The sequence below is a fragment of the Cebus imitator genome, unplaced genomic scaffold (genome assembly GCF_001604975.1).
Source record: "Cebus imitator isolate Cc_AM_T3 unplaced genomic scaffold, Cebus_imitator-1.0 Scaffold4, whole genome shotgun sequence".
NCBI classification, from domain to species: Eukaryota; Metazoa; Chordata; class Mammalia; order Primates; family Cebidae; genus Cebus; species Cebus imitator.
The window spans coordinates 15,981,421-15,996,512 of record NW_016107319.1 but is presented as its reverse complement, the minus strand read 5'-3'; the positions used below and the strand labels follow the sequence as shown (position 1 = coordinate 15,996,512).

The window sequence follows — 15,092 nt, the reverse complement described above, 5'->3', positions numbered from 1 at the left end:
ACATTTTTTTTTTTTTTTTAAAGCCAAACCTCTTTCTCATATTATCAAATCATCCTTTGCTGGCATTAAATTTAGCTTTAGATCCTTCGTTACTTTAAGTTGACGTAATGACTTTAGTTTTTCTCGAATCATGTCAGTCTATAAGTACGCCTTTCTTATAGCAACCCTGCATCCACATAAAAGCTGCATTTTCAGTGCAAGATAAAGATATTTCACAAAAAGTGCAAGTTTTTTTTTTTTTTTTTGCCTTTTGGTGTCACTGTAGTGACAACTTTGCCCATTTCCTTTTCTTTTGTTACAGTGGTCCTTATGCTGAATTAATTTCTTTGGAAATGGTAGGCAACCATAGCTGCAGACCTCAATCTACAGTACATATCAAGCAATTCAACTTTTTCTTATAATGTCATGACATTTCACTGCTGCTTGGGAGCATGTCCAGAATTGCTAGTGGCACTTTATGTGGGACCCATTATGTTATTAAATGTTTAATGCACAAAACATGATGAAAAATATGTGAGAACTGGGAGAGATCACTTTTACTGTGATACACAGTTTACTAGGGAGATGAACTTCCCAGCACATTGGGATGCCAAGGAGGGTGGATCATCTGAGGTCAGGTGTTTGAGACCAGTCTGGCCATGATAGTGAAACCCTGTCTCTACTAAAAATAGAAAAAAAATTATTTGTGTGTGGTGGCAGGTGCCTATTATCCCAGATACCTGGGAGGCTGAGGCAGGAGAATCGCTTGAGCCTAGGAGGTGGAAGTTATAGTGAGCTAAGACTGCGCCATTGCACTCCAGCCTGGGCAACAAGAACAGAACTCTACCCCTGCAAAAGAGAGAGAGAGAGAGAGAGAGAGAGAGGGAGAGAGAGATGGATTGCACGCTCTGAGACGATTACCATCACACAGTCTTTTAAGTGATGCTCACAACACTGGAGCTCAATGCAATTGTGGCAGGAAGTAGCTATGACATTTTTACAATACTACAGTATGGATTGTTACTTTTAATACAGTTGTGTTTTAATAATGAAGTTTACATTTCTCTTAACTGCAGATGGTACCATGTATTATAATTGTGTGTGTAAATTTTAAAGTATTTTAACTTATTTTTGTATCCTCTGAGATTTTTCATTTTATTAAATTTTGTTTTGTCTTGGTGCCAGTGGCTCCCACCTGTAATTCCAGTATTTTGTGGGGCTGAGGTGGGAGGATTGCTTGAGCCCAGGAATTTGAGACCAGCCTTGGCAACATGGTGAGATTTTTTTTTTTTTTTTTTTTTTTTTGAAATGGAGTCTCTTTCTGTTGCCCAGGCTGGAGTGCAGTGGTGTGATCTCAGCTCAGTGCGACTTCCGCCTCCTCAGTTCAAACAGTTCTCCTGCCTCAGCCTCTTGAGTAGCTGGGATTACAGGTGCATGTCACCACGCCTGGCTAATTTTTGTATTTTTAGTAGAAATGGGGTTTCACCATGTTGGCCAGGCTGGTCTAGATCTCCTAACCTTGTGATCCACCCACCTCGTCCTCCAAAAGTGCTGGGATTATAGGCGTGAGCCACATTACCTGGTCGAGATTTTAAAATAAAAAAATTAGTTGGGCATGGTGGTGTGTGCCTGTAGTCTCAGCCACTCAGGAGGCTGAGGCAGGAGTTTGACACTACAGTGAGCTGTCTTCATACCATTGTACTGCAGCCTGGATAGAGCGAGACCCTGTCTCAAAAAAATTTTTTTTTTAAATTGATGCATAATGAGTGGGATTTATTCTGGGAATGCAAGAATGGCTGAACATATGCAAATTGATCAATGTGATACATATCAACAGAATGGAGGACAGAAATCATATAATCATTTCAATTGCTGTTGAAAAGCATTTGATAAAGTTTACTATTCCTTCATGATAAAAACCCTCAAGAAACTGCACATAGAGGGAACATACCTCAACACAATAAAAGCTGTAAACAACAGATCCACAGTGAGTATCATGGAACAGAGAAAAACTGAAAGCCTTTTCTCTAACATCTGGAATGAGATAAAGATGCCCACTTTCATTACTTTTATTCAACATAGTACTGGAGGTCCTAGGTAAAGCAATCAGTAAGAGAAAGGAGTGGCATTTAAATTGGAAAGGAAGAACTCAGTTGTTTGCAGATGATATGATCTTATGTTTAGAAAAACCTCAAGAGTCCATGAAAACTATTATAAATGGTAAAGTCAGTACAGTCGCATGATAAAAATTAGCATACAGGCCGGGCGCGGTGGCTCAAGCCTGTAATCCCAGCACTTTGGGAGGCCGAGGAGGGTGGATCACGAGGTCAAGAGATCGAGACCATCTTGGTCAACACGGTGAAACCCCGTCTCTACTAAAAATACAAAAAATTAGCTGGGCATGGTGACGCGTGCCTGTAATCCCAGCTACTCAGGAGGCTGAGGCAGGAGAATTGCCTGAACCCAGGAGGCGGAGGTTGCGGTGAGCCGAGATCACGCCATTGCACTCCTGCCTGGGTAACAAGAGCGAAACTCCGTCCCCCCCACAAAAAATAATAATAATAATAATAATAAATTTAAAAAAATTAGCATACAAAATCAGTATCATTTCGGTATGCTAACAGTGAACAATCTGAAAAAAATTAAAAAAAGTAATCCAATTTACAATTGCTACAAGTATAATAAAATTCCTAGGAATAAACAACCAAATAAGTGAACGATTTCTTAATAACAACTATAAAACATTGATGCAAAAAAATAAAAAGGATTCCCAAAATGAAAGCTATTTCATATTTGTGGATTGGAAGAATTAATAATGTCAAAATGTTGATACTACCCAAAGCAATATACAGATTCAGTGCAATCCCTATCAAAATACCAATGACATTCCTCACAGAAATAGAAAAAATATTCCTAAAAACTATATGGAAACCACAGAGACCCAGAATATCCAAAGCCATCTTGAGCAAAGAGAGCAGAACTTCAAATTATACTATAAAGCTGTAATAACCAAAACAGCATGATCCTGTCATGAAAACAGATACATAGATCTATGGAACAGAATAGAGAACTCAGAAATAAATCCGCACATCTACAAGTGAACTCATTTTTGACAAAGGTGCCAAGAATATGCAATGGGGAAAGGACAGTCTTCTCGGTGGTACTGAGTAAATTATATATCCATATGCAGAAGAATGAACCACTTTATCTCTTGCTATATACAACAATCAATTCAAAATGTATTAAAGACTTAAATCTATGTACTGAAACTATGAAACTACTGAAAGAAATCATTGGAGAAACTCTCCAGGACATTAATCTGGGCAGATTTCTTGACTAATGCCCCAAAAGCACAGGCAGCCAAAGCAAACATGGACAGATGACATCATATCAAACTACAGAACCTCTGCATAGCAGAGAAAACAATCAACAAATTGAAGACACAACCCACAGACTGGGGGTTATATGATGACCTTATATATTCTGGTTATTAAGTCTCTTGTCAGTCAGCTATCCAACTGACAAAGGATTTAATAACGAGACTATGTAAGGGACTCAACCAACTCTATAGGAAGGAATGTAGTAATAATAATTTTAAAACATTACTAAATTTTAAATTTAACTTAAATTTTAAATTAAAGTTAGTTTGGCTAAAGAACAAATGTCAGACCATTATATGATAAGGTGCTCAACATCATTGATCAGAGAAATGCAAATCAAAACAATGAGATATCATCTCACTCCAGTTAAAATCACTTGTATCCAAAAGATAAGCAGTAACAAATGTTGGCAAGGATGTGGAGATAATGGAACCTTCATATACTGTTGTTGGAAGGTAGGTTACTACAACCACTAAGGGGAACAGTTTGGAGGTCCCTGAGACAACTAAAAATAGAACTAGTATCCGTTTCAGCAATTCCACTGCTAGGCGTGTACTCCAAAGCAAGGAAATGCGTTTATGGAAGAGATGTCTGCACTCCTGTTTTTATTGCAGCGCCTTTCAAAATAGCCACGATTTGGAAGCAGTGTGTCTACCAAGAGATGAATGGATAAAGAAAATGGAGAATATATACAGACTGGAATATTATTCAGTCATAAAAAGTAATGAGGTCTTGTCATTTGGAACAACATAAATGGAACCAGAGAACATCATTGCGTTAAGTGAAATAAGCCAGGCACAGAAAGACAAACTTCACATATTCTCATTCATTTTTGGGAGCTAAAAATGACAACAGTTGAACTAATGGAAATAGAGGGTAGAATGGGTACTGTAAGGCTAGAAAGGGAACTGTAGAGTAGGAGGGAAGTTGACATGGTTAATGGGTGCAAAAATATAGTTAGATAGAATCCATATCTTTTTTTGGGGGGGGCGGGGCATCGTTTTGCTTGTGTTACCCAGTCTGGAGTGCAATGGCGCTGTATCTCAGCTCACTGCAACCTCCACCTCCTGGGTTCAAGCGCTTCTCCCCCCTCAGCCTCCCGAGTAACTGTGACTACAGGTGCATGCCAACATGCCCAGCAAATTTTTTGTATTTTTAGTAGAGATGAGGTTTCACCATGTTAGCCAAGATGATCTTGATCTCTTGACCTTGTGATCTGCCCGCCTCTGCCTCCCAAAGTGTTGGGATTACAGGCATGAACCACCGCACCTGGTGGAATATGTATTTTTTATAGCACAACAGGGTGATTACAGTCAGCAATAACTTATTGTTCATTTAAGAAATAACTAAAAGAGTATAATTGGAATGTTTGTAGCACAAAGAAATGATAAGTGCTTGAGGTGATAGATATCCTATTTACTCCGATGTGATTATAATTACATGCCTGTATCAAAATATTAAATATACTCCATAAATATATACACATACTATGTGCCTATGAAATTAAAAAGAAATAACAGTGATATAATTTCCCTCAGTTAAATGAGCAGAGATTTTAAAAAAAATCACAGCTGGTATTTATGAGGATATGAAGAAACATGTTTTTTGCTGTTGTTGAGAGTGCATATTGCTACAGTTTATTGGAGGTAAATTGGCATGTTAATTAAAAATCAAAATATATAAACTTAATTCCACTCTGGAAGTTCATACAGAAGTAATAACCAAGTATAAAATATTTTCTGTGGGTTGAATTTTATTAATTTAATACCTATTGACCTTTTACTCTGTGAATATCCATTCTAAATGCATTTAGAATAGATAGATAACTATCTTTATTCCTACTTTAAAAATTTAGAAACTCAGACATAGGTAAGTTAAGTAATAACTTATGGCCTTATTGCTGTTACATGGTGGCACTAAAAGACCTGTCTCTTTTGAATGATTTACCTTGCTGCATTTCATAGATAAATTGTTTTATAAAAGTGGAAAGTTGGCTTTTATAGCTTCCAATCTATAAATGCTTGGTTACATGTATTATTTTTTAAACACATAGTAAATACTATGGAATCATTTAAAGAGTAAAAGAACACTGTACAAAATGTTATTGAAGATATATATTTTTAAATGGAAAAAGCAGTGTCTGGTATAATTTGGAATATGTGATTATCTCTCTCTTTTTTTTTTTTTTTTTTTTTTTTTTGTGGTTTTTTTTTTTTTTTTTTTTTTTTTTTTTTGAGGCAGAGTATTGCTGTTGCCCAGGCTGAAGTGCAGTGGTGCGATCTTGGCTCATTGCAACCTCTGCCTCCCAAGTTTAAGTGATTCTTGTGCCTTAGCCTCCAGAGTAGCTGGGATTATAGGTGTGTGCCACCATGCTCAGCTAGTTTTTGTATTTTTAGTAGAAATGGGGTTTCGCCCTGTTGGCCACATTGGCCTCAAACTCCTGGCCCCAAGTAATCCGAAGTGGTTGGATTACAGGCGTGAGCCACTGCACCCAGCCTCAATTTTTATTTTATTTATTTTATTTTTGAGACAGTGTCTTGTTCTGCCACCCAGGCTGGAGTGCAGTGGCAATCATAGCTCACGGCAGCCTGGAACTCCTGGAATTAAGGGATTATCCTTCCTCAGACTCCTGAGTAGCTGGGACCACCACGTCCAGCTATTTAAAAAATTTTTTGTATATATGTGGTCTTGCTGTGTTGCCCAGGCTGGTCTTGAACTTCTGGCCTCAAGTGATCCTGCTGCATTGCACTCCCAAAGTGTTGAGATTCCAGGCATGAGCCACTGTGTCCTGTCTATTCTCAATTTTTATAATTTATTTATATGCGTTAGTGTTAGATTGAGTACTCAAAAATATTTAAGTGAGGCTAAACTTTTAAATTTAATATATGTTATTAATATAGTTGCATTGTTTACTAATGATAAAAATTTTATATATTTTAGCATTTATTTCTTTTTTAAATAGTGTAGAAATTAAATTTGTGCCTTACTGATGTCTTCAAGTGAACAGATCATGAACATATTTAGGAAATCATGCTTAGGTAGTACATTTTAAGGGGTTTATTGAAATAGAATGCAACAGATAATTTTGATGGTAGCATTTTCCAGGATGTTCTGTGGAATTTAACATGTCTGGTATGCATTTAACAGTCTCTCATGGCAAGGAAACTGCTCTGTTTTTTACACCGTTCCCCCCTCCCCCCCCGTTTTTTTTCTTAGCTAGAGACACCTTTTGAAAAACTTTCATGCTGCCATGGGCTAGTGGAATATCTTTGGGAATTTCAAAGCATCCCTCTGATCATGTATTTATCTCAGGAATGCTATGTCAGAAATCACAACTCTCCTCATATCTTAAGAATTATCAGCTTCCAAGGAATAGCTGGAAAGTTTAGAGTAACAGCTACATGAATAAAACCTTGCTGAAAGCCTGCCAGGTTGTGGGCCTTTGTGAATGCAAAGGTGTTTGTGTTCATTCCCATGCCAAAATTCTTGCTGTTATCTAATTTGAAGATCCTCTCTGATGATTAGTGAATGCCAGGGATTTATCTCGATAAAGTTCAAGTACTGGTCTGGCTTTTCAACTGAATCCTTAAGGACTAAAGTGGTAGGCTGAAAGGCTCTTTTTTCCTTTAGTGAACTATTTGCTTGTTAAATAAAATAGCATTTATTTGAGGGATTGTGATATTTGAAACTGATAAATACGGAAATGGAACTTCTCAACTTTATTGATCTGGAAGGCATTGTTGCTATTTGCCTATTGTCAATAAATTAAAAGAAACTTTGAAACAAGTACTTCTTGTTCAGGGGGAAAAAACACGAAAAAACCGATCAACAGTATTTTCATTTGTTCTGTGTGAGAGTTTAGGAAAATTACTACTTTCTCATTCATAAAATTAGCATAATAATATGTATTGCTAACCTCAAGGATTGTCATAAATAAAAATGTGATGATTTGTGTATGATCTTAAGCATGGTGCCCCACAAATATTAAGTATTCATAATGAGTTCATAAAGAAAAAAATGATAACAATTTTTATCTCTTTAATATTTGGGTTTATAATTTACAGTCTGGGAAACAAGCTTGCATAATTGTCTGTCATTCAAATTCCTTATGCTAAAAAGTCTGAGCATTTTCTGCTAAAATTGATGTAGATACAAAAAATTCAAATAATTGTTCTTAAACATTAAAAAAGATTTTAATTTGTTTCTTAAAAAGAAACTTAAGCTGTAGCCTGAGAAAGCTGGCAGAAATATCCCTAGCACATTGCCTGCCATGTAAGCTCTTTAAAGTCCTAGATTATTTTTGTAAACTGTAGAACATGTTAATTTAGATTTATGTTTAACAAGATAAACCCGGTAAGCTAAAGATCTCCTCTGTTGAAGATTTTAGTCTTTTATGCTGAAACTTTATAATAATAATGACAATGATTGGTAAAGACAATGAAAATATTTCAAAATCTGCCTACTGCTTAATATCCTTTTAATTGGATCATTGTAACTTTGGTTTTTCTTTGTTTTTGTGTAGCCTTAAACTGAAGCAGTATTATGTTAATTCCTTAGAATTGATTTGAATCAATAGGCGAATTTGGAAATTGACTAATTTTACTTCTCTTACATACTAATTATATAGCTATGTGAAAGAATGCAGCTTTTAAAAATTTATGATCAGATATATTTTTGTAATTTTATGGTAATATATATATATATATATAATTTCGTATGTTAGTGATCTTTATTACTGTAGCTTATAGACGATTCTAAAATTATGTTTAGATGTTAATATGATTGTGGTGATAATTGTAGAACTTTGTGAACATACTAAAAATCTCTTAATTGTATACTTTTAGTGAATTGTATGATATGTAAATTATATCTCAAAACTTTTAAGAAAGGTCAACATGAGGAAACGTCAAATTTGAGGATCTAGTGTTAGATAAATCTAGATTTGCTTGGTAGTTCTGCCGTTTACTTTGGTTATTACTTTACCTTTCTGAGGTTTATATTTAAAATTTCTAAAAATTGAATTAATTTGTACTTTAGGATTACTTTGAGAATTGAATAATAATTCTTGGCATATTGTCAATGCTTCATTTATCTTACCTGCTATTACAATTTATAATTTTATATTACCTAGCAGGCAGGCAGGATTAAGAACAAGACATCTTGCAGAGGAGGCATATGTACAAAGCGTTGGAGTTGTGAAATAACACAATACGCTTAGCAACCATCAGAGCATGTTGAAGAAGTGTGTGAGGAATATGTAAAATGTAAATTCATATAGAAAGCCATACTTCTATCATTTCTGACAATAGGTGAAACATCTTGGACAATAAATATTTGCTGAACTCAATAAAAGAATAAGACCTTATTAGTGACTGAAACATTAACAGCAATAGGCTAAAGGATTAGAAATGAAGTTGAGTTCTTTTGTTATGTTTAGCCATGCAATCTTGAGTAAATAGAGATTGTGCATATTTGGAACAGCTGTAGTAAATTCTGTTCCTGTTACCAGTTTTCTAGTGTTTTATTATGAAAATGTTCAGACATACAGAGAAGTTGAAAGAATTGTACTGTGAACACCTATAGACCCATCACTGAGATTCAACAATAAGCTATTAGCTCCGTTTGCTTCACCATGTATCCATCAATCTTATTTTTGTAATGTACTTCAAAGTTGTAGACATCAGTTCACTTCACTCTTAAATATTTCAGCCAGCATGCAGCTCTCTAATTGGAGATTAATACAGTTTTTTTTTTTTTTGAGCTAAACTTTACATACAATGAAAGACATAGTCTTAAGTGTACCATTTGATGAGTTTTGACAAATTTATACACTTGCTTAATCCCAAGTTCCCATCATAATATCATTGGCTTTGAAAGTTCTCTTTCCCAGCCAATCCCTCTTCCTATCCCCCAAAGGCAATTATTCTGATTCTTCTCTACCATAAATGAGTTTTGCCTGTTCTAGACATTCAGGTTAAAAAAACAAAACAAAACCAACCAACCAAACAAACAAACAAAAACTCACAAAGTATAAGGCTTCATTTGACATAATGCTTTTGAGATTCATCCATGTTTTTTGTCAGTAGTTTGTTACCTTTTATTGCTGAATAATATTCCATTCTACAAGCATAGCCCCATTAAAAAATTTTCTGTATCTTCATAAAGGACATTTGGGTTACTTCCAGTGTTTGCCTATTATAAATAAAGCCTGTATGAACATTATTGTATTCATATTTTGTGTACATAAGATTTCTTGAGGAAATGCCTAGAAGTAGAATTGTTGAGTTCTAGCATAGATAGTTATATGTCTTACATTTTGATTATAGATAAAGCAATTTCACTTTTTAAAGTATTCTTTTCTATTGCTCCATTCAGTCCTTACTTTATGAGTAAACTGGATCTTTTTGGTTCTTTCTTTTGTGAAAAAATATGAAAGTAAATTCTTCATACTTCTCTCTCCCCTGCAAAATCGTTGCTAGAAGACAGTGATTTTCTTAAGCAATGGGTTTTAAATTTCTCCCTCCAGCAGGAAATACACAAATTACCTTTTGTGTTGTTTTTGAAGGTACCGCTAATACACATGTATACACACACGTTTGCGTGAACACACACACAAACACACATACAGAGGTCATATCTACTCCCCATTAAGTCAATAATCTTCATCTGATATAAGCTGCCATGATTTAAGCACACCATTTTGGATTGGGGGCTCAGGTGGCTGTTGCTTCTATTTTTTAGTGTATAGTTAACATTGGCAGTCACCCTTATAATGATGTGACACCAGCTACCCCCAAGTACATTGAATAAGCCTTGCCTAGCACAGGAGAACTTGATTTAATTGGCAACAGTGTTTGCCCTTACATGATAGGCACTGAAGTAAAACGAAACCTATTTTGCTTTGTGTGTGTGTTTTTAAAAATAACTACAAAAATGCATTATTAAGATATTGGAATTACATAATTTTCACTTCCGAATATTGGGATCAAGTACCTAAATAACTTTGTTTAGAAACTGAATACTTTAAAGCTATTAAGGGAATACTTGCAGCTTGTAGTTATAGTACTGTCAACAAAAGATGTGATTAAATAAATTGAATGTTGAAGACTTTAGGCTTATGGTTAACACCAGGTAATTAAAAGTAAGCACTGCTGTGGGAGTGCGTTATATATCAGCTGTCCTCTTTACCTCATTAACTGGTTTTTTGCATGTTTATGGAGCCAACTTCAATTAAAAATGCCTTTTAAGTTATGCCTAACAAGGTCTTTTAGTTGCTATTTGGTGTAAAGTATTATACTTTAATTGAAATTGGTGTATCATAAATACCTGTGTTTGAATAATATACAAGATAAAGAATTTTGATTATTTGATATTTTTGCATCTGGTTTTTATTCTTATGCATTACTTTTTTACATACTATTATCAAAATATATAGTCTTTGGGGTTTAAAAATGAAAAACTGAGTTGTATACATGTTAGCAAATTGTTTATATCTGCTTTTTTAAGTCTTACAAGATTTCTAAGGTTTTATTATTTCAGATTAGCAGTGTTTTACATTTCTAGTGGAAACACTGAATTTTCTGCTTTAATACTTTTGGCTATATTTAATTTGTTAGATAATTAAAGATGACCGTAAACTTTAAAAATACTTTGTGGTAAATATAAGTTTAAATGTTAAAATGGATTGTTATATTTCCATAGAACCTTTTCTTGGTTCTAAAAAAAAATGTGAAATGCAGATAAATAAGGATAGTGTTGAAGAGATTTCATGTTGGGTGAAAAGTCTAAATTATACAACAAATAGAAGCAAGAAAGAAAATTAAGAAAAATAAGTTAGCTACCTAGTTTCTGTTTTGAAATTCATGTAATTAATTGAAGAGATCAGTTTGTATCTTTCAATCTGTTTACTTTTTTTTATTACAGGAGTGTTATTGTTGCAACAAAAAAGTCAGCAGTCTCACCTTGCACACTTACTACAAGCATATCTACCAATGCTGTCAGTGTGGTTTCCTCAGTAGATTCAGCTCAAGCCTCAGATGTGGGAGGAGAATCACCAGGTGAGTTAGTTATCAGTGATTTCAACAAAAATGTGTTTAGATCTTATTTTAGCAAAGCTTAGGATTTTTGATTAACTTAAATTTTAGAGGCACATTAGAAACCATTGTGCTTTTATATTGTTGTTTATTACTTTTCTGAATAAATTTGAGTAAAATTAAAAGAAATTAAGTCAAGGGTTTCAGTATTTTCTCCATTCAAACCTAGTAGTGTGTGGTAGATTAGATGCTGCTGGTTGGGTGATGAGTGCATGCACGAATGATAGATTTATGAAAATACTTTTTTCCCTGTACTTAAGAAGATATATATAGATAATGGCTTAAAATAGAAAGTTTTGTTGACACGTAATCTTTTAATATGGTTACTGGTTGTCAGATATTTATATAGAATCCATTACTTTGGTTTCTTTTTTTTTTTTTTTTTTTTTTTTTTTTTTTTTTTGCTTATTTTTTTGAATTAGAGACTTGGAAAGTAGTGCTGCTCTGAAATGTAGCATCATTCTAACAGTGGTCATACTGGTTCAGTTCCTCCTATGGCAATTTTATTTTTATCCATCTCTCCTTCCATATTCTTTCCATGTATAAAAGCATATATATGGATAAAAGAAATTTTCTGTGTATAAAATCATGTGGATGCAAGATCTTATACGTTGATGGGAACCTTAGTGGTGATATGGGTAAACTTGAAGAATGTGTAGTATTAAAATGACCAGGTATAACAAAGGGGACGTTACTGTATCAGTGGTTTTCTTCTGGATGTTGTGCTGTTTCATAAAGTTAATAACAAGATATTGTACCCCCCAAAAACACTTATCTTATGATTCTAGATTGAGATTGGTGAAAAATAAAGGAATTTTGAAGGAATGGCCTGGTGGATTATATTGAGATCAGAAATAATGTTATTTATTTGGGATATCTTAGGCAAGGGTTTGCCTTTTATTCTGCTGTTTCACCTTTATTTGGCAAATTAGGGATATCTCAGGCAAGGGTTTGCCTTCTGTTCTGCTGTTCCACCTTTAGAGTTTTGTTCCAAGCTTGATATTTCTCCTGGCCAGTAGCTGCGATCTTTTTTCCTTGCTGTGTACTATGTAACCATGTATCATAGAAACAAAGACTACATTTATTTCTTTTGTCTTCTCTTTTTAAAATATGTATTTGTGTTAACAAAAATATATTTTTCTGAAGTTTTAAATGTGTTTATTATTATTATTATTTTTTTTTTTTTTTACAAATTTTATAGTGTTTAGTGATAACAGAAAATGTTCACAGTAGGTTAAGTAAAAGAAAGTTATATGTAATTCTTTACGTATCATATAATTACAACCAAGTGACTTATACACCTTATTTACATGGTAAAAGCAAGAAAGTATTTTGTGAAGTTATGTGGGTCTCCATGAAGTTGAGCTACTGGCAGTTTTGATTTTCGAAATTTACTTTAGGTGGTATTTCTAAAATTTCATTAATAGTCTTGTATTATTTTTATTCTTAGGAAAAATAGTGATTAGACTTTTTTTTTCTACTTTGAAACCAAAAGCAGCAATGGCAGCAGAGTTTTGTCTGCCTTGCTTTTTATTTCATAGTTTTTTAAAAACATTAATAGACTTTATTTTTTAGATCAGTTTTAGGTTTACAGGAAAATTGAGTTAAAAGTACAGAGAATTCTTAAGTACCCACTCATTCTCTTCCTTGCTAGTTTCCCCTGGTCTAGTGAGAATTACAGAGGCAACCAGGCATGAAACTGTAACAAATTTTTAATCTTTATTGTTCCATTATACTCTGATGTCTGTTTTTTTTTTTTTTTCCCTTTGAAGAAGAAATAATTTGGTAATTCATTTGGGGCTTGGTATGCACATTTCTGCTTCTCCAGCCCCATCCAAAGCCCTTGGGAAAAAAAAAGATTCAACTGTGGTTTTTCTAGAGTAGTCCCTTTTTTGAAAAATGCAATAGTCATTAATATCTATGAAATGATTTACATGCCATCTTTTAAATTCAGTTATAGTGAATTTTCAGTAACATTCCAGAACAAATGTGGTAATTTCAGAAATTCAAAGTACACTGAGTAAAATATTTTCTTATTCTGCCCTCTAGTTTCAGTTTAGGGAACAGAGTAAATAGGGCCCTTTGATCGCTTTTAAGTCTGTTTGCTAAAATTTAAGTCATGGAGTTTTCAGAAGAGATAAGAAATGGAAAGCTGAGACATTTGGGTAATATCTCACATATAACAGTATTATACGTTTCTCTCTGAAGCCATTGTATTTTTTTTTCCAGTAAATTCATTGTAATTTACAATATTCACTTTGTAAAACTGTATACAGAATTACAAAATAATTTGCTATCTTGAAGACTGTTGTATTTATTGGCAAAGTCTACAAAACCCTGTACCATTGATCCAGCTCATAACGTATCTTATTTTTCTTTTCTTTTATTGAGGCGGAGTTTTGCTCTTGTTGCCCAGGCGGGAGTGCAGTGGTGTGATCTCAGCTCACTGCAACCTCTACCATCTGGGTTCAAGCGATTCTCCTGCCTCAGCCTCCCATGTAGCTGGGATTACATGCCTGTACCACCAGACCAGCTAATTTTGTATTTTTAGTATGGACGGGATTTCTCCATGTTGGTCAGGCTGGTCTTGAACTCCCAACCTCAGGTGATCTGCCTACTTCACCCTCTCAAAGTGCTGGGACTACAGGTGTGAACCACTGCGCCCAGCCCATTGTATAATTTGTAATGGTGTTTCTCAAATAGTTCCCAATTGTTTTTCCATCTACAGCTAGAATTTTAAACACTTTTTTCCCCTCAACGCCGTCTCCCCCATTCTTTTTAAAGTAGTTCATTCATTTTTCAGTTATTTCCAGTCGTCTTTGTGATGATGGTTTTTCTTTTTACCATTTATTTTGGTTTCCACATCTTGCTCCTCTTCTTCCTCTTTCACTGTACTCCTGTCACTGTCATACGGGTTCTCCATTTCAATTTATTACTTCTATTCCATTTGTTAATTGATACCATGAACATTACTGCCTTGATAAGAAAAATCTAACCTAATCTAGTGTTTTCAGTTGTCCTGCTTCTTACTCTTCTACAGCCCCACTTTACATGCTTTGCCTACCATACTTGCCCTTGTACTTCTTAAGTACTCTTTTTCACATGGAATCCATCCCATCCCCACCCCCTGCCATAGTTCTGTCTCCTTTGTCAATATTTTTTTTTACTGATAGACTTTTGTTTTCTTTTTGGTGGGTCTCTTGATTTGTTTGCCAGTAAATGAAATAGATAAATATACAGATAGTTTCAACTTAACAATTTTTTTGGCTTTATGATGGTGTGAAAGCATACACATTTAGTAAAAACTATACCTCAAGTATCCGTATGACCATTCTGATTTTCACTTTCAATACAATATTCAGTAAATTACATGATATATTCAATACCTTATTATAAAATAGGCTTTGTATAAAATGCATTTTTTACTGAGAATATAGTGCTTGACTTATGATGGGGTTACATCATGATAAACCATTGTATGTTGAAAATATTGAAAATTGAAAATGCACTTAATGCACCTAACCTACCAAACAGCATAACTTAGTCTACCCTATCTTTTTTTTTTTTGAGACGGAGTTTTCACTCTTGTTACCCAGGCTGGAGTGCAATGGTGCGATCTCGGCTCACCGCAACCTTCTCC

At 34.4% G+C, this 15,092-nt stretch overlaps 1 protein-coding gene across 1 annotated transcript in view; it reads left to right on the top strand.

Moving 5' to 3' along the window:
• Positions 1-15,092, top strand: part of LRBA (LPS responsive beige-like anchor protein) — a 727,560-nt gene that overhangs the window by 173,733 nt on the left and 538,735 nt on the right. The window contains exon 31 of the mRNA XM_037740751.1: positions 11,283-11,416. Coding sequence (XP_037596679.1) covers positions 11,283-11,416 — 134 coding nt within the window. The remainder of the gene's footprint in view (positions 1-11,282; positions 11,417-15,092) is intronic.